The following is a 22984-nucleotide window of genomic DNA, read 5'->3' as shown; positions in this document are numbered from 1 at the left end:
TCTTTACTTGGGGGAAAAGGCCCTTTTTTTCTCATGTCGCCATCTCCCTGATCTGGGTCTTGTTCGACGCGCATTATCTTGTTTTTTTTTTTTTTTTTTTTTTTTTTTTTTTTTTTTTTTTTTTTTGCAGAGTTGACAGGTCACTGACACGTCAGTCCTCCATTCTAGTCTTTTGGACTTGGCTATTGTCTAGAGCAGAGCAGATGGACAAGTCGCCAGCAAGGATTGATAACCAGTTTGCTTACCGACCTTAGCCCGAATCCTCAGAATTCAACAAAGATGGTAATACGTTTTCCTTTCCTTTCCTTTGTTGTAGGATTGAACCTCCGGATTTGGTATAATGCCCCGGCTTCCCGGTTTACAGTTTCCTTTTCCTGTACATATCTCTCTTGTACGTCTTTCCCAACCGGTCATCGGCCTGAAGCTGTGTATTCAGCAAACATGGAATCTCGGTCCGGCCGCTGCCCGCTTCTTTTTTTCTTTTCTCTTTATTCTTTGGTTTAGAAAAGTCGGGCTTTTGGGGATGGACGGAACAGCGGGCTATCAATAACACAACAGTATCCAACATCAGGGGTGGTGCCATGGGAAAAAAAGAAACGAAAAGAAAAGTGAGTGGAACATCACTTGCGGGGGAGGTTAATAGCGGGCGGGCGAGAGCGATGCCCAAACTTCCTTTTTTGACTTATTGTGCCTTGCCGGTAACATGGAGAACAAGATGCACGGTTTGTCGGTTGTCACGTTTGTCCAACCAATTTCCAACACGGCTAGAACCATTTCCTTCTCCCCATCCCCCTATTGTTTTTGTTCGCCGCACCCCAGGGGAAAAAGGTCCTCCCGTCAGATCCCTGATGGGGTGCAAGGGGAAGTCGGGGCTCGGCGGACGGCTCCTGGCGGGAATGGTTTGGTTGTTGATGATGAAGACTTCCGTTTGTTTTTGTGACCTGTCACTATGATGGGACCTTACTCTTTTTTTTCTCTTCTTTGTCTTTGTTTCCATTTTTCTTCTTATTGTTTCTGCTTTTTATCTCATAGATATACAATCTAGATAGGTACAAACCCCGGCTCTTCTACTCCCTCACCCCTTGATGCAGATAACGGAAGTCTTCCCCGCGGTCCTTCTATTTATTTTTTTGTTGGAGAGAATGAGGAGCCCATTTCCGGTCAACCAGTCAGAGACATTCCTGGAGCGAGGGACTCCCCTGGTGTGTGCGCATGCGTGTCTATATGTGCGCGTGCTGCTTGTAGGTATCAGTCACCTTTTTTGAGTAAACAAATCCTTGGCACAACACTATACATTGCACACACACCCCCTCGGTAGCCCCCAAGGCCTGTATGTCCTTTCATACACCCCCACTGAAGTACCGGGTACTAATTGATAAAATGGTCTAGATGTAAGTGGTCACTTTTTATTTATTTGATCTTGTTTTATTGTCAAGGAGTTCGAGGCGCTCTTTGATGATGTATATAAAAAAAAGATTTGCCGCAAAGAGATGATCCGAGTGATCTGGAACATCAAGTCCCAATGATTTGGGTCTTCGGGTCTTTGCAAAAAGGATATGGTCCCCGGTTTCCCTTCCCCTCGGTAATTAAGAAAACCAATTTCACATATAGGTCGTTGGGGTGACATTCCTACTCGCTCAGCCCTAGCCTGGATACACCGGTCTCACTGCACATCAACATCAAATTCGACTTGACATTGCTCTGACATTCATGTCAAGCCTTTTTTTTTTTTATCTTTTGTCTAAGGAAAAAAGGTCTTCTTCTAAGAATCAGAGCTCTAAGGATTTATTTGTTCATTACTTGACTTTTTGGCATCACAGAAGACGCTTGTACGCCCTGATTACACCATTGGAGTGACCAAAAAAAGGCAGCAACGTTACTACCAAAGCGACACGCCTATTAGGCTCACTGCCTTGTATGTTTTTCCCCCTTCCTCACCAACTCCCCCAACGCTACACCCCTTTATTCTTTTGCACTCTCTCTTCCCAAAGTTTGGTGGGGTACTAACTTCACGTCACCGGCACACAAGCCCTGAACCCTGTGATCTAAAGCACTCATCACACGATTACCACTTGCACTCCACCACAGGATTTCCAGCGGCACAGCGCTAAAAGTTCCTATCTCTTCTAGGAGGAGAAAAAGGGGCCGGGAAAGAAAACAGCAAAGCATCCATCGAGTTCGAAACATGCTAGCCAGCCCGGTGGACACAGAGTTCCTGAGCAGCCTGCTGGCGGAAGCCAGCGGAGGAGGAACGGTTGGGTCTGCGTCAGCTGGTCCCGGATGCACCACTCAACAGTTCGGCAACACATCCTCCCAGGACGGCCCTGTGCTACCAGAGATGCTTCTTCCCAACACTCCACTCCCCGTTCTTGACCAAGGGGTGGTGTCGCGCCGGGACGGCTCGACTTCCGCCGCAGGGCTCGCAGCCCAGGACCGGAGCTCAGCCACGACGCCGGCATCACCCGCGAAGAATCAAAATCATCGTCTTCTTCTTCCTCATCCTGGAAGTCCCACCGACCTCCCGACGCCTTCGGACCTTCCGGATGTGATAACGCCATGGGCCAGGTCGCCGTCAATCAAGTTAGAATCCTACACTCCAACATCGTCCGCGTCGTTGCGACTGCCTTCACAAGGGAATCACCAATATCTCACTTTTCCTCGACCTGCAGAAGTACAGGGTCAATACCCATCGCTTGCACTGACGTTCAACTACGAGGACTGGGGTTGCAGCGACCATGAGATGTTTGCTGCCGATAGTACAAGCTCGCCTCCTTTGACGATAAACACTGGCTTTATAGTCGACAAACGTAGCCAACAGCCACAGCTACAACAACACACCACGACCGACCTCGCCACTTCCAACCATTCTTCCTACTGGTCAAATCAAATACCGGTATTTGGACAGGAAATCACACACCAGCAGCACTCACCGGTCTGGCAATCGTCGGGCCTGGATGGTGTGGATGTCATATCGCAACGGTCCTCGCCACTATCGCCATACTTTGGGCCCCCAACACCAGCCTCGCCGAGCGGGTTCCCGCTGCCGACTGGCCTGATGCCAACCTCTTATCCCAGCAGTGGACTCGAGGATCATGCCGCAGCCGGGTACAACGTCGGTGGCAACAACAATAGCATCGACACCAGCAATAGTAGTAACAGATTTCTGGACCAGGGTGGCGTCATCTACTCAAGCCAGCAACAGCAACAAAACCAGCAGCAGCAGCAAGTAGCAGCAGCTCTTGTGGCACCTCCTCCTCATCCTCCACCACAAAGCCAGCACACCACATTGCAGGGTTACCTGCAGCATCCCAACCAGCCGCAGGAGACTCTGGTGGGCAACTTCCCGACCTTGCCGTCCAACCGATTCCTCACCGGCCCGAGCTCGAACCACGGAGATGGTGCCGCTAGAGATGTATACAATGGCCAGCAAGGGCAACATAATAGCCAAGTCCCGCATCTTGAAGGATGCAATGAAGAGGAGGATAGCCAGGATGACGAACCAGTTGTCAACGAGGATGAAGAGGAGCAGAGCGAGCAGCCCTATGCAAAGCTTTTATGGAAGGCTTTCATGTCATCCCCCGAGCGCAGCATGACCCTGCAGGAGGTCTACAAGTGGTTTATCAAGAATACGGACAAGGTCAACTCCAAAGGTTGGCAAAACAGTATCAGGCATAATTTGAGCATGAACCATGTAAGCCTTTTTTTTTTCTTTTGTTTCTGTTGTTTTGGTACCTCATTGTTTGCCTTTCACCCACCCCCTTTTTTGACCATTTCACTGACAGGGTGATTTCCTCATGTGATAGGCATTCACAAAGATAAATCCACGCCTTGAAAAGAACTTGCCAGCCGGATCAAGCACAGAAAATCTGGTTGATGAAGACAACCAGAGCAAGTCTGGAGCAACAACCCCTTCAACGGCCAAAAAGTCGGCGGTATGGTACCTGCAAACCTGGGCAATTGAGAACGGAGTGCAGTCCACTACAAGGTACCGCAACAAGACACAGTCCTGTTCTCGTTCTGGCGGTGGCAGCGGCGGCGGCTCAAAAGGGGCCGACGGTGGCACAGGTCAACAAAAACAACAAAATAGTGGCAGACCATCACCATCTCCGATGGCTATTCAAAATTTCAAGCCGGTAATCGGCGGCTCCCGACGTAGCAACCGCACCTCTTCTGCGCGCTGGCCCCGATATTCTGACCGCATGCATCCCTACCGCATAATTCCACACCACTCTGTCCAGCAGCAGCTCGAGGCAAGGATCTCGCCCAATCCGGTCATGAGATCTCTGCATTCGTCTCCGTCGGCCATGGGCTTGCGGAACCAGCATCACCCAGTCATGATTGCACCACAACAGCAGCAGTATGCGAGGGACCAGTGGCAGTTTACTCAGCACCAGCATCAACATCAACAGCCAAGTAGTATGGCCGATCCCACTGGCGACATGATGTACAGAGGCCCACCTTTTTGCTATACCCAACAACAACAACAACAGCACCACCACCACTTGGACAATATTTACCCCATCTCGGGACTAACAGTCAGGACCGAACCGCTGATGACGACCCACCGGCCGACACCGTCGTATGATTTGTCGACCAGCCACCATCGGTCGGCAGCACACGAAGTAACCCCACAGCATCAGCACCAGCAGATGCTGCCGTCGTCAGCACCTACCGCATATTACCTCCAGGGGGTGTATGATGATGATGATGATGATGATGATGATGATGAAGAAGAAGAAGCATTCCACCCCCAAAGGCAGAGGAATGATTATCAGCACCACCAGCAAGTCTTGCCTGAGATCAAGATGGAGGATGTTGCTGCCAGTGTCATGACCCATCGGCAGCCATTTCCAAACCGGGAAATCACTGCCGCTGCTGCTATCACTACTACCACTGCGGCTACTACGCCCGCTGATGTGGAGTCGAAATTGTCTCCACGGCGGACGAGCACTGGGGGTCTTGGGGTGGGTGTATTTTCATCCCATTGAGACCCAAGGCTCCGGTTGACACGGGCCGTAGGTCGGGGGTGAGGTGTCATCAGACTCTCTAACAAGTATGTTTCTTCGAGCTCATTGCAGAGCCAGAGCTCAATGCAGAGCCAAGGCCACCTGCAAGGAATATTTTGACAGCTGTCTTTACCCTTCTTTTTTTTTTTTTTCTCTCTCTCTCTCTGCAGGTGTTCTCTATTGCATGTATCCGAAGATTTGAGTGGGGGGGCTTTCATTTTGATGGGTGTTTTTTTTTTCAACGATTTTCTTTTTCGTTGAATCCCCGTCATCCCACTTCGCCATTCCTTGGATCTTGAACCCTGCCTATAACTGACACATGTTATGAAGATCCTTTTTTCTCCCTTTTCAATCTTCATCACAACTTTTCAATAAGAGGAACTTCTATGAGGTAGGGTAGGGCCATCTACACTTTATTTTCGTATTGGAGTTGCAATATTTGAACAACCCTTCACTTTAATCCCAACATCCATAGCTTTTTTTGTTTTCTACTTGATTTTCTTTTTCTTTCTCTGCTCTTCTTTCACATCTGTTATTGCTTCAACCTCAAAAAAAGGTGTTTAACGGTGGGAGGGCAAATGGATATTTTCGTTTTCAAGAAACAAAGAAATGGAGGCAAACTTTCTTTTTTAAAAACCATTTTGAAAAAAAATCAAAGCTTGATATGGGTGGTCTTGGTCGAGATAGTTGGCTGTTCTTCACATATTGTGAACAAATTGAGGTCAACCTGTTTATTGGTAATTAGTTACATTTTCTTGAAACCACAAAGAGAGAGAGAAAGTCAGTCTATCTTCTTCATATTATCTCATTCTTTTGGGGCTTTGGGTATTGTGCAAACGTGTATCATAGAAAACCCCTTGGCTCTAGAAACATCATATGACCTTTGCCTCGTCTTGTCCTTGGCATTTCAACAATCGAGGTGCAAACAACGTTATCAAATTTTCCTATCAGCCAAAGGCAGTCTAACCAATACCAGGAACACAGGTAGTGCCTTGTAGGGGGTTACAATAGAATATCGGAGGCTAGTCTGGCTTTGAATAGTAAAATTGTATCATGCAAGGTGCTCAATACGGGGCCCCCCTTGCTCTACCACACCACGGGGAATCTCTTCCGGCTCCGTGGGCTACGTGTTGTTAAAGGGAGACCGGTCACCGGTGGCGAAGGTGGGGGGGCAGGGTTCAAATATCTCTGATAGGCAACTGGCTAGCCAGATGAAGGGTAAAGTTTTATTCCCGGAAAGAAAAGCAAAGGGGGTTTGGGGGGGTTTGATACTAGGCTGCGTCCCTGAGAGTAGGATTTTGTTTATGAACTTTTTTAAGTAAGCCCCTAGCTATGTGTAGCTTCTTTCATCCCTGGAATCAAACTGTCCTCCATCCGACGTTAAACCAGGATCTATCACATCTTACACCCACAGTTAAAAGCTTCTACATTAGATAGATAAACCTTGCGAAGCCGGAATTGGTGGGATAACATCTATCTCCCCCTGCCGTTACCGATCCTTATTGAGACCAAGCTGGCTGGAGGGAGCGCTATACCCTTTCAAGGGATGCAAGGGGCTTTTTGGAAACAAAAAGGGAGCAGGGATTATCTACAGTATCAAATGCACCCGAGGCTGTCCGGTTTGCTCTTTTCAAATATGGGGAGGGGGGGAGTCTGTAGGATTATAGGACCCAAGTGCGTCACAGCAAAAGACAGTCAGATAGGATGCGTAGCATCGTTTCAAGTCCCCACCCCTCTCCCCCATTATCTTCTGAACTAATTACTATGTAGTTTTTTTTTTCGGTGCTTGCCGAAAAGTCTAACCGAAAGCAAGGATGGTGAGGCGTACAAGTTTTTGTGGGGGACTTTTGTTTGCTTTTTGTTTGGTGAATACAAGAAAAAAAAAAAAAGAAAGAAAGCCATGCATAGCCCCCGACCCAACTGGATGGCCGAGTTCATCCAATGTTTTGTCATGTCACCTGTCGCATGCAGCAACTATCGTAGAAAAAACGGCAATAATATCAATATTAATCCTGGATCCTGCATGCTCCCGGGTGTGTCCTCCCGAAAGACCTGCAGGCCCCGCGTGATCCGGACAGGGGGTTGGTTCTTGGGTCTATTTTTTTTTCCTTCTTCAGTTCGGACCCAAACATATTTTTCTGGTTTTCCCTTGTAGCCTATCTTCCCCCTTTGGGCAAGTGTTCAAAGACAGCAGCTGCCTGTGAAGACATGGAAAAATAAAATCATGGTAGCGAGGTTGAGTTCAAGCACGAGCTGCTTTCCTACTCTGTGCTCAAAGTCTCAGATGACTGACTACTCACTCACACCGTCGTATTCGAGTACCATGGTATTGTTCTAAACGGCTCACAATGGAAATTCTCCCTTTTGCACACACCTCCCCTGCAAGTAGAAAGCAAATTAAGCCACCAAACCGGAACCACTCAATTCTTGGATCACGATTCGTTCCGATCCTTAACCCATTCTTCGCCAAAAAACGGTAGAAGGATTCGGATTGAGGGTTGCCCTGTGAGCGCAGCATGTTAGGGACTTGTGTTTAGGGGACTTGATTTGATCTTTCGATACAGGATTACCCTTATTTTTGTTGTAGACGAGTAGATAAATGACATCAAATGCATGTGCTTCATGGCAGAGTATGCCGAGAGAAAATCCCGGTGGAGTAAATGCGCTATTTTGACATGATGAGCACTGTTGTAAAACCAGGCTATGGGATTCGAAATACCTTGCTTGCTTGGTGGTGTCGGGAGGTTAAAGTTTGGAAAAGCCAAGGTCAGTGAACAGCAACCCACCAATGTTGTGCAGACGGATACCCTCATGCTGTTGGTCAAGGATGGGGGGGGGGGGGGGGGGGTTTCCCCACACGTACGTTGATTGTTGAACTGCATCTGCAATGGACAGACCGGTAAACTGGATTTTCTGGTTTCGACAGGCTCGCTTAGATAGTACATAATACTGCATATGGTAGCTCGAGTTAGGATACGCACCACAACGCCAATCCTATCGAGAACAAAACAACAGTACTCGGGCTTTTTTTGTGACCCGATTTTCCTTCTCCCGTCCCGGAAAGTTTGATTGCCGTTCCCCGGGATGAACGGTGGAAACCCACAGCCCGGGAGATTAGGCAAGGAAAAGAAAAAAAGATCAACGCAAGGAAGACAGTCCATGCCGTTATACTAGCCGTATGTGTCGATGCCCCCGCTAAGGAAATGCAGGTAAGGTATGCAGCTAGTCTAGTATACCCGTTGGCCTCGGGCTGCTAGTCATCGAGTCTTCCCGAAGTCAGCACTAGTTAAGGGGTCAGTATATTTTCTTTGTTTTTTTTTTCTTTGTAATTTCTTTTCCCTCTAAATTTTAAGCTCATTCTATGCTCATCTGACACCTGACTTTCCATTCTTTTAAAAACCAGGGAAAGAAAATAATGGGGAAGATCTCCTCCCCTCAAGTATAAAATACCCGAAACCGGTCAGAGATATCCGGCAAATCCCTGGAAAGAAAAATGATATCCAAAAAGTATCTATCTAGAATGTGAGGGTCCCTTTACTATGCTCCACAAAAGACCAAAGTCTTTTTGCGGTTTAATTCCAATTCTGGGCAAAATGTACCTTGCAAACTTGGGTGACAAGTCTCGGCCACCCTTGCTGCTGAAGAAAAATCTGGTTATTCCTCCGATGACGTTCGAGGATACCACTGTAACGTTGAATCCATACTTTTTTCCCCACGTCATCGGCACGTCTTCCGAGATCTTGGGGGCTTTTTTTTAAATTATCTTTTCCCGCTCATTTTACCCAGAAGAAAAGAAGGGAACAATAGGTTGTACATTTTTTGGCTGGTCCCCTACAAACATGACATGTCATTACAAACCTTACCCCACGGAGTACAACATTCCAATATTAATTCTTGTCGAGGCTGTGGATGACAAAAAAAAAAAAAAAAACCTTTGCGGGGTGCAAAAGAAGCAAGGCTGACCGAGATCAACGCCCCAAAACAGACGACACGCCAAAAAAAAAGACCCAATACACCCACAATGAGGATCACCACAAATCTGGCCTTGCAGAGTAAGGTAGTAGCGGTGCGCTGGCAGTCGTTACACTAATTCATTTCAACAATTCTTTTTTGGCCGTTTGCTTTTGCTCTTCTCGATCGAATCAGTCCTCTCCCATCACCGCCATCAGAGCCGCCTGATCGCGACAAGGCCTCCTCCCGGACGAATATCTCCGGGGGCTTTGCTGCACTGCGGCTTGGATGGGTAACAGATGCTTCCCAAAGAGGGCTCCCTTCTTTTGCATTCTCTTTTGGTTACATTCGCTTGCAACATGCTTTTTAACTTCTTTTTTTTTCTTTTCTTTTTTTTTGTTGATCCGGCCCTTTGGTAGAGGGGTGGACTATAACATCCGGTGGGGTGGGGTTTATTCTCTGGCGCAGCTGCGTCACTTGCCTTCCAAAGGGGGACCGCATGCGACGGAACCGAAGCGGTAGATGGATGGTACACGGATGCTTGGCGAGAAGAAGTTCTCAGTATGACAGCCCACTATATAGTTTTTTTTTTCAGAGAGAAGAGTCAGCTACGAGTCGCCTTCTGGAAACAAAACCAGGAGAACCGCAGACTATTAGCCCACACCACACTCGATATCCTTTTTTTTTAATATTGGGTGTTGGAATAACCGCGAATATCGCACAAGACGCTAAATATGTTGGAACCCGCAGATCTGCAGATTAGCAGCTCAAACTAACAGTTATTCCTGAGCAACTATATTCCTGTCTCCAGCTAATTAGTGGCTGTGGCTAGTTCAGTATATGCTTTTAGTTTCAAACAAAGCTTTTTGATAGACACTATTTGGTATTATCTCTCTAAGCATGCGATAAACAAAATTTAAGCTTAATTTTCAATCCCATTTTTTTCCAAATTTTATAGAAACTGTTAAGGGTTGCTTTTGCAACCCCGAGGTTTTTCTTTCTTTCATCCATGCAGTGACTAGTTCCGCGATTGGAGATGCGGCGGATGAAATCCTTAAAAAGTTGCCATAGTCAGATTCAAAGGCTCAAAATCCATTGCTTGAAGCCCACCTTATGAAGCTGATTGGCATGGTAAGCGGCTGTAGAGACTGGGAGACATTTTAGAATATGCAATAATAGCACTGACGACTGGCAAAGAGCATTTAGTATGCCAGGCATATTTTTCTCTATCCAAAAGCCACACCAAATACTACAATAACACCGGGAATATAACTATCATTAACAACCACTGGGATTTTAAGTTTTGAGCATGTACTCTGGTTGTCACTTGAAGACCCCTTGAATACCAACTTTTCCTTGATCTTTAATAGCGAGAAATCTGATTGCAGGAAAGACAAGGACAGGAAGCGTATCAGTTTGCCATCTTTTGCCTCTCGTCTTTCTTTTTTTTTCCCTCACGCCCCCTTTTTTTTGCTAACCCGTAGTTCGTATTTATCTCTCGGGAAAGTAGAGCGAATACGGATGGATCATCAAGTGACAGGTCGACTGCAGCAGGAACGGCTTTTACGACTCTTTGACCCTGGGGGGTGTTCTCAACCCCACCCCCCACCGGGTTCCAGAGAGTCCTATCGGCCCTTGTCCCTTGTGCCTAGGTACCTATCTTGCTTGCTTGCTTTTCAGACCAGAGCTAGAACGTACCCGGAATGCGGACACATCATGGTCGAAAACAACCACCAAGTTCCAAGACTCCTTCCCTCCAGCACTAGCAAGGGGAACGGGTGTTGAAGAAATCCTTCTTCTTTTTTTCCCCCCCCNCCCCCCCCCCCACCGGCATAGCCCGCTTTACCGAGAAACCACACCAGCCATCCTAGCTTTGCTTTGATCAGGGTTTTTCTTTTGTTGGTTTTTTTTTTTTTTTTTTGTTTTTTTTTTGTTTGGTTCCCTCGGAGCCGCCCGCCCGCCAGCCACACCCCGCTCCGCTAGACCGGCCAGTTGAGGTATAGAGAACAATAATAAAAGCAAAGGCTCACTGAGATGTCGTCGGGGGAAGGGCGGAGGCTGGCCAAGGCCAATTGGTGCGTTGCAGCAAACTCTTCGGTGGGGGGGTTAAGAGCAGCCCGGGGCAATAAAACTTGGTCTGTTGGAAATGATGACACAAAAGTCTGCAAAACGGTTTGTCCCAAGAACGATCAGATGTCCCACATGCGGCTGGGAATCCTTCTGTAGAGATGACGTTGTGGGAAAAAAAAAGAATGCTACATCAAGTACAGCCTTGACATGTAAAATCAAAGTCAAAGAAATTATACAGCATCTCAAAGGGTATTTTCTTGCGGCCATTAGAGATGATATGAAGTAAATGACAGTAGTAGTTCCCACATATGAAATTCCATACCCGGTGAGGGCAAAACTGGCGACAAAGAAAAAGATGGGGGAGGATACCGATGAAGTTCTGGGTCGCACAATCCGGCACACTAAAAAGAAGCACCACGGCTAAAGACAGCATCTAGCGTGGTCCTGCATGAAAACCACCGATTTCGCGGCACGTTTTGGAACTATAGTTTCGACTTTGGCAACTTGTGCTACCGTGAGGGATCATCAAACAACGGCATTTATGGTTTCAGAAAACAAGAAAGATTTAAGACGACATCTAGGCAAGAGTTATAGATCTTGAGATTTGACGATGGTTGGTTAGTTTGAATTTCAAGTGGCCAGAACGGGGACAAGACTTGATTTTTTGAAAGTGAATGGCGCCTAAATATATGATTCAACAAGCGGAAACTGATAATTGTGCTAATGTAATGTATACACACTAGGGACACAGCTGGCCATTAAAGCTGAAAGCAGCTAGCGCTAGTATAGATTTCAGATACAAAAGCCACTAGAGCCGCTTGCATCAACAACTTTGACAAATCATATTCTTTTCGTACAAAAGGAAGTTGGTTATCTGTCACCGTAAGTCTGTTGGTCTGGGGGCTGACAATGAGGCTCTAGATCTCAAGAGCCTTGGAAGAATTGATGTGTGAAGCTAGAAAAAAGCACGCTTCGAATCTGACGGGCTATTTCTATCCGTGCTTCAAAGAGGATCTGACTTGAGTTGCGAAACAAATTGGTTCAGTTCCAGTGTTAAAAGGAGTGACCCCTTAATCTCGGGCAACCAACCACCTGCGGCAGCTTCTCCGGTCTAGGCAGCAAGAACATCTTACAGAGCCATGAGAAGATGAAAAGGTAGTGCAATTGAGAGCAGATGTCTAGTCTATAAGGGACATTGCGGATTTCTCAGGGGCAGGGCCTGGGCGAGTTAGCCAAGGACCCAAAGACCTACGCACCTCAGGTTTGTCTCGTTTTCTTTTTCTCTATATATGTATGTATGTATATATGTATATATACGAGATTTGTTCTTGGCAAGGTAGTGACTGTGGGGACTTTATTCTGCGCGTCTAAAATAATGTACATGCTTCGCTGAGTCTCCCTTCGGGGAAAACATAGCCCCGAGGAAGAGTAAACCCCCCACCCCCCGGATCTAGCTGGGTACGAGACCTCGTGGTCTACTCTCAAGAATTGGCTGGCCCACCACCACAGTTAGACCCAACACCGAAAAGAAAAAAAAAACGAAATCCATCTACCTCAGCCACGACTCAGCCCAGCCTCTGCAAGCTGGCAGCCCGGAGACGGGCGCGGATCTTCTCCTCCTCAATGGGATCGACGTCCTCCTCCCAGTTCTGGCGGGCCCTCTCATCCGCAGGCGTCTTTGGCATGTTGCTCGGAGCAAACAGAATAGTGCCAGGCTGTTGCTGTCCCTGTGACTGTCTCTGCGGCTGCGGGTAGCCGCCGTTGTTTGCAGAGGGGAGGCCGTCGACGCGCTGGCCGTTGAACAGCACGGTGCGGCGGTTAGACCGCACGGCGGCGGCGGCATCCTGCGTGAGCACGGGCCGGCTGAAGCGGTTGTAGGCGACAAAATACTCGGGCTCGGCGCTGTCGACGCGGGCGTTGGCGGGCGCAGCCACGGCCGCCGACTTGCGGCGCAGCTGCACGGCGTCGTCGGTGATGGGCTTCACGCCCGACACGCGGTACATGAAGTCGAGCGCCGGGATCGATAGCCCGTGGACAACGATGGAGAAGAGTACGAGGAAGTAGATGGACGGGACGAGGGCCTTGATCATGTCGTCGCTGGCAACGTCGCCGGTGGTGCCGACGGAGGGGAACAGGTGCTTCGTGTGCTCGGCGTAGAAGACTGCGCCGACTCCGATGGGGCCGAACTGTGAGGGGGTGTTTATGTTAGTCTTGGTATCTTTCTTGGGAGGTAACGGGAGGGACAAATTCTTTTGAAAAAAAAAGAAAAAGAAAAAGAAAAAGACTTACGTATCCCATGAACAAAGCCTCTTTCCAACCAGACACGCAGGTGGGTATGGCCTTGTAAACTGCCATGATGGCGGGGATGCGGCGGAATAGGAGCACCATGAAGCCAAGACCGATGAGGCGTGGGACGGTGATGCCGGTTCCTTCGGGGTCGTGGAATTGAGACCAGGGCATGATGACGCCGACGTACATGAAGCCGGCAAAGTTGAGCAGGACGTCGATACACGAGTTGACCTCGTCGTGGCGCTCCTCGGTCTCGGCCAGGTACTCGCCGTCCCAGTTGAGGCCGATGCCGGCGCAGACACAGGCCAGCAGGTCATTTGTGGTGAGCATGCCGGCCGTGCCGATGATGAACATGGCGATGGCCACGGGGAACAAAAGGTAGCTTTCGCCGTCGATCCACTTCTTGCGCAGGCAGAACTTGATCATCTTGCCGCCACCAAACCCGATGACGCCGCCGTACACGATCGCCAGGATGATGGTGTACAGCCACGTCTCGAGCAGCCAGTCCCTCATGGCGGTCCCGAGGCCGCCGTCCAGACGTCCAATGTCGCCCGCGCGCCTCAGGAGCCTGTGGGCGACCTCAACGGCACCCTCGGCGCCGTGCCCATCCCCGGACGGCTTGAGGACCAGGCCCGGGAACTCGGTGTTGCGCATGAGGTAGGTGGCCAGCATCAGGAAGGGGAAACCGAAGCCATCGTTGGCGCCGGCCTCGGCGCTGATTATCTCACGCAGCGGACGCGAGACGTACTTGTCGGCAAAGGGTCCTTTGGCGACGGCCTGGCTCAGCACGGGGTCCGTCGCCGTCAGGCAGGCGCCGATGACGAGGCTGGCCAGCAGGGTGAGCTTGGGGATGGTAGCCATCAGGCAGGCCGTGGTCAACAGCCAAGACATGGTCATGGTCGGCAGCAGGAGGATGGCCATGTCCTTCCACTTCTTGACGGCGTACTTGGCGGGTAGCTGGAAGCCGGCGATGACAAGCTGCACCGAGATCATGACCCTCATGAAGCCGAGGGTGATATTGCTCTTGTCTTGCTCACTGAGCGAGCCGGGTCCCCAGCGCGTATTGTCCAGGAATTTGGCCGCCACGGGACCGAGGATGATTCCGACCAGCATGGCTGGAACTGTCGATAATTGCCGAGTGGCATCTTGTTAGGCCTGGGACTTGTTGTTGTTAGGAAAGGGGACCCGAGTGTGGCACTTACGAGCCTCGCCGAGGTACCATTTTTGCTTGATGAGAACAGAGAACAGCCCGTAGATGATGGTGAAAGCGCCTGCAGGTGAAGGAACAAATGGTTAACAAGATAGACTCTTCCAAGCCTCGCCTACAAGAGTATGTAGGTGTGGGTGTGGCACTGCTGTGCACCAAGACCAAGACCAAGACGACAGTTTGCTTGGCTGCAGAAGCTTCTTCGTCTTCATACCATCCTCCAAATTGGTGATTTATATGAAAAGATTCTTGATGTTCAGGTTTGTGTGTGTGTGTGTGTGTGTGTACAAGGGTGACTGTGGGATTTGCATACCAAGCACCGCAAGGACTATGTTCAACTCGCTAGGGTCGAGAGACGGCATGTTGAACTATCTTGTCTTTTTGCTTTGTCTTGAATTAATCAGATTCCTTCCTCTTTAAAGACCCAGAGAGGAAAAGTCCTGGCTGAAGAGTAAAAGATTGTATCAGAAACAAAGGTACTGATCAAGTTTAAATGGGCTTCATGCTATTATGGCCATGCTCGACCCGGTCTGGGGTAAGATCCCCAAACTAGGGCATGTCATGGCTTCTAACCCAGCAAAACAAAAGTAACAGTGACACTAGCGAGGTGTAACCATTTCGATCTGCGTAGTTGGGGGTCTGGGCCAAGAAGCTAGATGGGTGAGAGTAACAGTTGACTACGTACGCTAGGGTGCACAAAGAGACACGAAGAAGTGTCGTCCTCGATCCGGCAAAACAAAAAGTCAACCCTGTTTGTTCAGGTGGTACGATTTGGATGCCCAGAAGCTGCCGAGGCACATGGGCGGAGCGGTCAAATAAGGAAACGAAGATCCGAAACCACGAGGAAGCAACAAGAGTAGGCAAAGACGGGTAGAAGAAGAGGAGAGAAAAAAAAAACTTAATATAGAAAGGAAGAACCTTGAACCACCGGGGCCAAGAATTCGTGAACAAAAAGAATGGGATGTGAAAAAACTATGAACAGAGTAAGAAAGAGAAGCGAAGAGCAACCAAGAAAACAAAAGAAGAAAAGAAAAGGCTTGGTGACTCTAGCTAAACTGAAAGGAGATGGGAAGGGAAAGTCGTAATAAAAGCCTTCATCTCACCCGTAGATGCGGAAAGGAAAGCGAACCAGAGGGAGTGAGTGACAAGTCCCACGAGGACTTATAAATGACGGAGGGTTGCGGTAGATAAAATCAAGTCAGCATGCACACGCCCTATGTCGATCATGGAGGGAGAGGGGTGGTCTGTTCCTCTCTCGTCACCTTGAGCCAGAAGATAAAAATGCGGGTTTTCTTTTTGTTTGTGTTTTGTGTGGCGCTCATCCAGCAAGAAGGAGACAAGCGTTGTGAACTTCGGAATTACAAACGGCATCCGCTGTTTCGACGGAACGTCAACAGGACATGGGACCCCGAAGTTTCGCCACTTTTTATTTTTATTTTACTTTTTTGGGGGTAAGGCAGGTGACAGTGTGTCGGTGGTACTACTTTGTCTGAGCCTGTCCACCTGCTCGATAAAGTAGATGGTATCTCCAAGGGGAAACGGAAAAGTCAACATGAGATAAAATAAAATAAAAATTCAAAGACACAAAGAAAGAAGTAAGTTTGCCCGGGCGATAGGGGTGAGACTCCACCACTGCGACGGGGACTACTCCGGGAGGGTAAGTCTTGGACGCTATCAAAGACCTTGATAAAGTGAAAGAAGACAGAGAGAGAGAGAGAGACAAAAAAAAAAAAAAAAAGAGACACGCTAGACCAGGTAGCTAGCCCGTCAGGCAAGGTACGAAAAGGTTTCGCGGCTTGATGGACGTCTACCTGTCAGAGCTCACCGAAGCGTACCTGGGCGTTCAAGTACCGACGCCGAATGTTTGGCCTTGTTCGTTTTGCTCTCGGAATACGGCAACGCACGCGTAACGACAAGGATGAAGAGTCTCAGGCATAGGCTTGGCCATGTGCTTAAAGCAATATGGAATGGAAATTCGATTTTAATTTGACAAGACAATGGGGAATCCAACTTTTTTTGCCTTGTTTCTGTCATTGGACGAAAAGCCGGGAATCTGGATACCCTTGTCTGGATGGCGCGCCTACTTTAATTTGGCAGGCTGCAAATCGTTATATTTTTCTTTTTTCCTTTGCCTAACGTATTCACCTTAATTGATACCCAAATTGAACCGCCCTTTTGTAACTGAATTTCGACTCCGAGAAAGAGAAAAAAGAAAAAAAAAAGGTTGCACCACAAAACGTTCCACGCTCCCAAGACGTCTCGCCCAGCCAGCCCTTTCAATCCACCGAAAACCAAGACCGCTGCGCCAAGTGCGCTTTCCTTTGATGTGAATCAGGGGCGGCATCTTGGCTGGTCTTGGGGCAATTTCTTGGCCGGTGCTAGACGAGCTTTTTTGCGAAAGTATCTTGTTACGGCCAAGGCCTTGGCCCGATAATCTTTGGTTTCTTTTGGCGAATCCGCGGTCGCAACGGCGCCGAGAAACCCGCCTCGGCGCCACTTACAGCCCCGGGAAGGACCAAATGGCTTGTCCGCGAAGCTGCCAAGTTGTGCCGAAAAAAAAAAAAAAAAAAAAAAGGTCGGGCATATGAAGCACTCTTCTATACATCTTCGTCTTCATGCATCAATACCCAAGATGTTTTTCGTGGTCGAGGCCCGACAAAATTAGATAGAAGCGCTATTAAAACATGACAAAGTTGTTTATATATGAACAAGAGTAAGATATATCCCGTCGCCATCTACGGGACTTTTTGCCACGAGTTATTTGCATCATGATAGTGGCTTGGGTGAGGTTATCAGTCATGGGCCAAGGTCTTCAGCTTGGATCCACCTAATTTATATATTTATTTATTTTGGCTGCTTGGTTGTTTTTGGTGGCAAGGGAAGCATAGAGTCCTAATGCTGGGATTCCTTCTGCTCTCGACTTTCCCTCCCATCACTTTTAGTCCGCATGCCGGTTCAGAAGAATCCAGAGAATATATCCCAAACGTAAAAATCGGTTTCGTTATGCTCTATGTCCTTCTTTTGCTGTCCGCATTATCAAAACACGACTATTGTTTATCCCGGCATACATATACAGAAAAACCATCCTGCCCCAAAAAAAGCTAAATTTGATATCACCGGCTGGCCGGGTGCCCGCAGAGCATATCACAATATCAACAGTCCTGACGTCAAGAAGGGGAAGAAGCGCTTGAAGGGGTGGATGATACGAAACGGAACCAGTGTCTTGGTATTCTTGACAACACCTCGGTGCCAAGATGATTCACTGCCCCTATAACCGACCATAGCGCTCTTGACCTGGTTGATGCAGTACTTGGTGCTTGAGTTTGCGTCTGTGTGCCCTTTCGGTTGTGCTCCAACAGCAACGCTACAATAATGGTTGAATGTATCATCGGAGCTGTGGTTTCAAAGCTGCTCCGAGTTCGGCGAATGTCGTCCCTCGTTCGACTTCTGATGTGCTCTTCAAAGGCTCCCACGCGGTAAAGCTTGCAGGCTCGTCACTTGCTAATCATGGCCCAATATGGGCGAGCTTTTAGCCGACGCTCGCTGCTTTCCTCCTTTTGTTACCACGTGAACATTTGAATTTCTTGGCCATGACAGTGCCGCATATCATAGGGCAACAACTCGTTTTCTTGATTGCAGAAACTTTCAAATCCTGCCGTGGGCTCTGTAGTTCCTATTTTAATCAGCAAGCTACGCTCCTTGATGCAGCAGCCATATCACAGTATACACATCAATGGCGATACTAGACCGTTGTCCTGAAATAAAGGGTGACAAAGACGTAAGATTCCTGTCTCTTGTCTTTAAGATCCAAACGCGTGCGTGTGAAGTGTATGACGCCGCTGAATACTAGCATAAATGTGAACATCAAAATGGCTGTCGATTTACATAGCAGCCATCTGAACATAACAATAGTGTTAATTTTCTTTGTATTCTTACCTTCATCGGCATATTCAATGCTCAAGTTTAACTTGTCACACATTCTGCTTCTAAAATTCAAAGATTGACAAATGGGATACCAATTTCAGGTCGAGAATTTTGGACACAAAGACTCTTACTAATTTTAGATAGTATGTACCTATTATGCTGCTGTTCTTTATTCAATTTGCCATGATTTTGATCATCATGGGATGATAAAGACTCGGCTCTAAGGCTCTTTGTTTGATATAAAGGAAAGTTGATTAACTAAGTTCCCGAGGTCCAAACTAAGTTCTTTGTCCCAAGGAATATAACTCACAAGGACACAGCAACAAATAAACAACAATGTCTTGACTCGATGAAATTCAAAAGTCTGGACATATATTATAATCACCTTTTTTCGTTTCCCTTGAACTTCATTCGTTTTGTTTCCTCATTCATTATTCAAGTGCCACCATTTTGAAAAGCTTTAACGTATTATCCAAGCACAAAGTCATACAGACAAACATCGACTCAATCTTCACCAAGCCCAGTTTAACTATAACCGCTAATATGCTGCCAGTCATGCTAAGTTTCTGCTCGGTTGTCTTCAAAAAGCTGACGGGCAAGAAGAACGCCAACGGCACCACCACCACCACCACAAAACCCAAAACCCCGGTCGGCATCCTTGCCATCCTCGACTGGATAATCTACAGCCTCCCCTTCCTCATCTTCCTCTTCTTCGTCCTCGTCATCGCCGGTTGCCTCGGCACCTCCCCGGGCATCCCGAACCTGTACCTCGTCTCCCTGACCGATGGCGACCTCAGCATCCGCGTCGGCTACTTTGGCATGTGCTTCGTGCGCACCAACGCCACCATCGGCGAGGCCTGCGCCTCGACCTTTGGCCTGACGCCCGACGAGATCTCGTCTCGCGTCCTCGAGCCCCCTTCTCGCACTTCCGAGACCATCCCCTCCCTGATCGCCACGGCCAAGGACCTGCAGCGCGACATCCTAGCCCCGCTGTTCCCGGCCGTGGGCATCGCCTTCGCCGCGGCGCTCGGCACGCTCGGCGGGCTGTGGCGGCTGCGGGGCGCTGGCAAGACGCCCGAGCCGACTTACTGGCGGCTGCGGCGGGCGGCGCTCGCGCTGCTGTTCGTCGGGGTCGCGCTCGCGCTCATGTCGGCCCTGTCCACGACCCAGACCGTCGCCGCCGTCAAGTGGGGCGTGACCGAGGTGCATGATGGCGTGAGCGGCGTGTCGAGGACCGCCGGGCGCGGTCAGGCCGTCGAGGCTCTGCAGTGGGTCACCGCCGTGCTCATGGCCGTCTTTGCCGTGCGCCTGGCTGCCGTGTACCGGACCCCGACCTCGGGTGGCGTTGCGGTCCAGGACGTCGAGTTGGGTCAGAGGGAGAACTGCCACGGTCAAGCAAATCGTGCGTCTTCCATGTACTCGAGGTAAGTTTTCGAAACTGTGAAGCATAACGAGGTGGGTGGTCTTGATTGTCCCCTTTCTGTCCTTGGGCATCTGCCAGGAGTCTATATCTCTTGGTCCGGCGCTCAAAATATTCCGGAATAAACATTTGCCTGGCCTTGTCCAGGTATTGCTTTTAACATCAATTTCCAAGTTGCATTATTATTTTCGTTACCGTGTCTCGTCACATCGTCAGTGTACAAAGGTCTTGTGAATCTTCCGCCCATGCGGCATGCCTAATCGAATTCTGTCATCCCGCCCCTTCAAGGCGATACCATTTTTTATGGTCTTGTGATCTGTAACTGAATATCACACCGTCAAGCCGACTGAATGGGACTCCTTCTCTCGTCCAAAAGCCAGGCCATCTCTAACATGAGTCTGTAGATGTAAAGGCCCTGATGCATCGGGGTCATAGACCTGTCATACCACTCTCGTCCTGCTTCCGCAATGGCATGACCAATTTCCTGGCCGTCTTCAGTCTCCGTCAGAAACCTCACCAGCTCCGGTAGCTCGTCAGGTGGGCTGCCGACCGGTACATAATGCAGCCAAGGTACAAGTCTGTCGTCGTGCCACTCGCGGAAGATAGAAGCCTTCAAGGGGCAGCTGTGCGATGCGAGAAGCCGGTAAAAGCGACCGCTGTAGCTGTTGCCGTCAACGTCAAGCACAAACTTGTACCGGAAAGGGCGCGATTCTGAATGAAGAGTGGGCGACTTGCTACCATCTGTCGGCAGACCAAAAAATCGTCTCTGGGCATCACACGCACTTTCAGACGCGCAGCCCACAATTTTGGTCAGTGACACATCGTATACAGAAATGTCTGGGGCACCGGCGTGGTAAGACTGCAGTTCGCCGTTACTGTTTATGCCACCATTGGTCAGTGGCGCCTGACGCAGGTACACAAACTCTCGTCCGGCGTAGCCCTGGTCCACACCAAACATTGCTAGCCTTTGTCTGTGCCCTTGCATCCAATCCTCGTCTGACCACTGACCACCCGTTGAGGATCCAGCCCAGTAAACGGCATTCTTCTTTTTGTTCCATCTTCTGTCCCACCAGCCGTTGTACAGACTGGTTCGTAAGCTGTAGTGCGTCGCTGGGTATAGTATGTCGGCAAACGGTGCCGGCGCGGCTTGTGAAAGTATAGGCACTAGCGAGCCCATATGCTTAAAAGTTGGAGGGGACATGAGTAGGCCCTGAGTTGATATGTAATTCGGATTCTGGCAAAGATCCTTGGCCTTGGTGACATCTTGGACTAACGGCACTTCCACGGTTATATCCGTCTCAAGTCTCGAGGTGATTGAATCGGTGGTCGGAAACGCGGAGCCGTCAACCAAGCTGCATGCACTGTTGACAACTGCAGATATTGGACTATGGGAGAGATCCACCCAGGGAAGAACGGGGTCATTCTGACTCGACGAGTTCGCTTCCTGGGTAACCAAGACTGAAGGCTCGTCTAGGAAGTTTATCAGAAAATCAAGATTGGGAACCAGGTGACGGGCACCTGCACTGTCCAGCAGCGCCGTCAATGGGCGTGCAAAGTGCCGACAGCCTTCATCAAACTCTTTGCGACCATTGTTGTCGCGAAGCTCGCATCTTTCAACTCTTGAGTTTCCTTGAGCTGCATCCTCCATGCGACGGCGTATATCGGCAGCAGTCAAATGAGCGAAGCGGTGGACGCTATGGGAGAGGATATCGAAGTCGTCGATGATTGGTGACCCTAACTGAATCGCATGTTGTGCCCACTCGTTGAAGCCAGGAGGAGGATCGCAGCGATAACGTCGCTTGTACTCGATTGATGCATCTTTGGCAGTTCGCGACTGTCGCTGAATGAGGTCATTAAAGCTGTCTTTCGCTCGTTCGTGAAGGAGGGCGACGGGGTGGTTTGCCCATGCGCCTGGTGGATCCGTTGGTATGGAATACCCAGTCGAGGCAAATGAGAAAACAAGAAGATCGGGGAGGTCAAATGGCCAGCCATGATGATCCGACGTGAGAAGAACACTAAAGGTGAAGATGGATGCAGCGATTAGGAGGGAACGGAGGATCCTCTTGTTCATCTTGTGGCGGCCAAGGGCAAACATGAGGGGAGTACGTTGGCTTCATGGATGAAGGGGGATATAACTCGCAGCGAAAGAGAAGCCAGTCAAGGAGCTATGGTCCTAATGGATCCGAGAAAGGGACAGCATGTGGCGGTGTTGAGGAAGTAGGATAGGCAGAGCTTGATGAGGGCTTGCATGTCTCGGGATGACGGAGGATGGAAGTTGACAAGTAATGACAGAGATGAGTTGGGAATCTTGGGCAAGGTCTCACAGACATTGCGGGGATGTGATAATACCATAGGGAACCCGGTTACCAAGAGCAAAAACAAACACTGAACAACTAACAGTTAACTACGTTACCTAGGTACATGCCAACCTATTGATGGGATAAGACAGCGTACCCCAGATCCAAGCGCAAATGCCGCCTGGGGGTAAAAGTGCCCGAGGAAGCGAAGACAGGCGCTCGACCCATGGTACTTACATTGGTTAGAGAGCGAGCCTACCTACCTCTGTATGCAGGAGGCTTGGAATTGATGATTGGCCATCGCTTATTGTACTGTTAATGCTGTGCGACATAGTTATACGGTTCCATCCTACTGTAAATTGTTATGTATCGTATTACATTGCCGCCCGTCCGGGACTGGGTCGTAGTCTGACCGGCACATAAACAGAATTGGGGACCAAATTCGTACAGATCGTCCGTCCAGTTGGGCCAAAAATCAGTTTACCTAATACGCCGTCTATAAACTGCAACGACGCGGCTGCTCTTGGCATTTCATCATTCCAGCCCTTGTCTGCTGTTGCCTGCCTTGTGTTACCGCACCTTGCACATCTACCTTGCATTCTTTGCGTACCTTCCCTACCGGTACAGTATTTTCTGTTTGTCAGCGCAGGTCAGGAAAGGGAAGGAACGACGGAAGCAAAGCCCGAAAGGCAAGTGCCCCACATATCTCGTACCATAGAAGCTCAATTTGTCCAATGATGCCATGAATACATCATCAAACTATATAATGTACTTTCGGGATGATGCGGAGATGGCAGAAATGTTGGAGTAAATTCCACAG

General features: G+C 49.1%; 4 protein-coding genes across 4 annotated transcripts; 2 read left to right on the top strand and 2 right to left on the bottom strand.

Annotated features, from left to right (window-relative positions):
* Positions 1-2185: 2185 nt before the first annotated feature.
* PgNI_03629 (uncharacterized protein) lies at positions 2186-4988 on the top strand (the record flags this gene model as incomplete). Its single annotated transcript, XM_031123683.1, has 2 exons — positions 2186-3691; positions 3804-4988. The coding sequence occupies 2 exons, from the start codon at positions 2186-2188 to the stop codon at positions 4986-4988; spliced, it is 2691 nt and encodes an 896-aa protein (XP_030983613.1).
* Positions 4989-12592: 7604 nt separating this feature from the next.
* On the bottom strand, positions 12593-14885 carry PgNI_03628 (uncharacterized protein; the record flags this gene model as incomplete). Its single annotated transcript, XM_031123682.1, has 4 exons — positions 12593-13213; positions 13317-14437; positions 14519-14587; positions 14837-14885. 4 exons carry the CDS (start codon positions 14883-14885, stop codon positions 12593-12595), a joined length of 1860 nt encoding a protein of 619 aa, XP_030983612.1.
* A 4117-nt stretch (positions 14886-19002) lies between these two features.
* On the top strand, positions 19003-19875 carry PgNI_03627 (uncharacterized protein; the record flags this gene model as incomplete). The annotated part of the gene is made up of 1 exon (XM_031123681.1): positions 19003-19875. The coding sequence occupies one exon, from the start codon at positions 19003-19005 to the stop codon at positions 19873-19875; it is 873 nt and encodes a 290-aa protein (XP_030983605.1).
* Positions 19876-20204: 329 nt separating this feature from the next.
* Positions 20205-21962, bottom strand: PgNI_03626 (uncharacterized protein; the record flags this gene model as incomplete). The annotated part of the gene is made up of 1 exon (XM_031123680.1): positions 20205-21962. One exon carries the CDS (start codon positions 21960-21962, stop codon positions 20205-20207), a length of 1758 nt encoding a protein of 585 aa, XP_030983604.1.
* Between the last annotated feature and the right edge of the window lie 1022 nt (positions 21963-22984).

Source organism: Pyricularia grisea (assembly GCF_004355905.1).
Source record: "Pyricularia grisea strain NI907 chromosome Unknown Pyricularia_grisea_NI907_Scaffold_2, whole genome shotgun sequence".
NCBI lineage: Eukaryota > Fungi > Ascomycota > Sordariomycetes > Magnaporthales > Pyriculariaceae > Pyricularia > Pyricularia grisea.
Note: the sequence above shows the minus strand (reverse complement) of the source record. Positions and strands in the feature narration are given on the sequence as shown.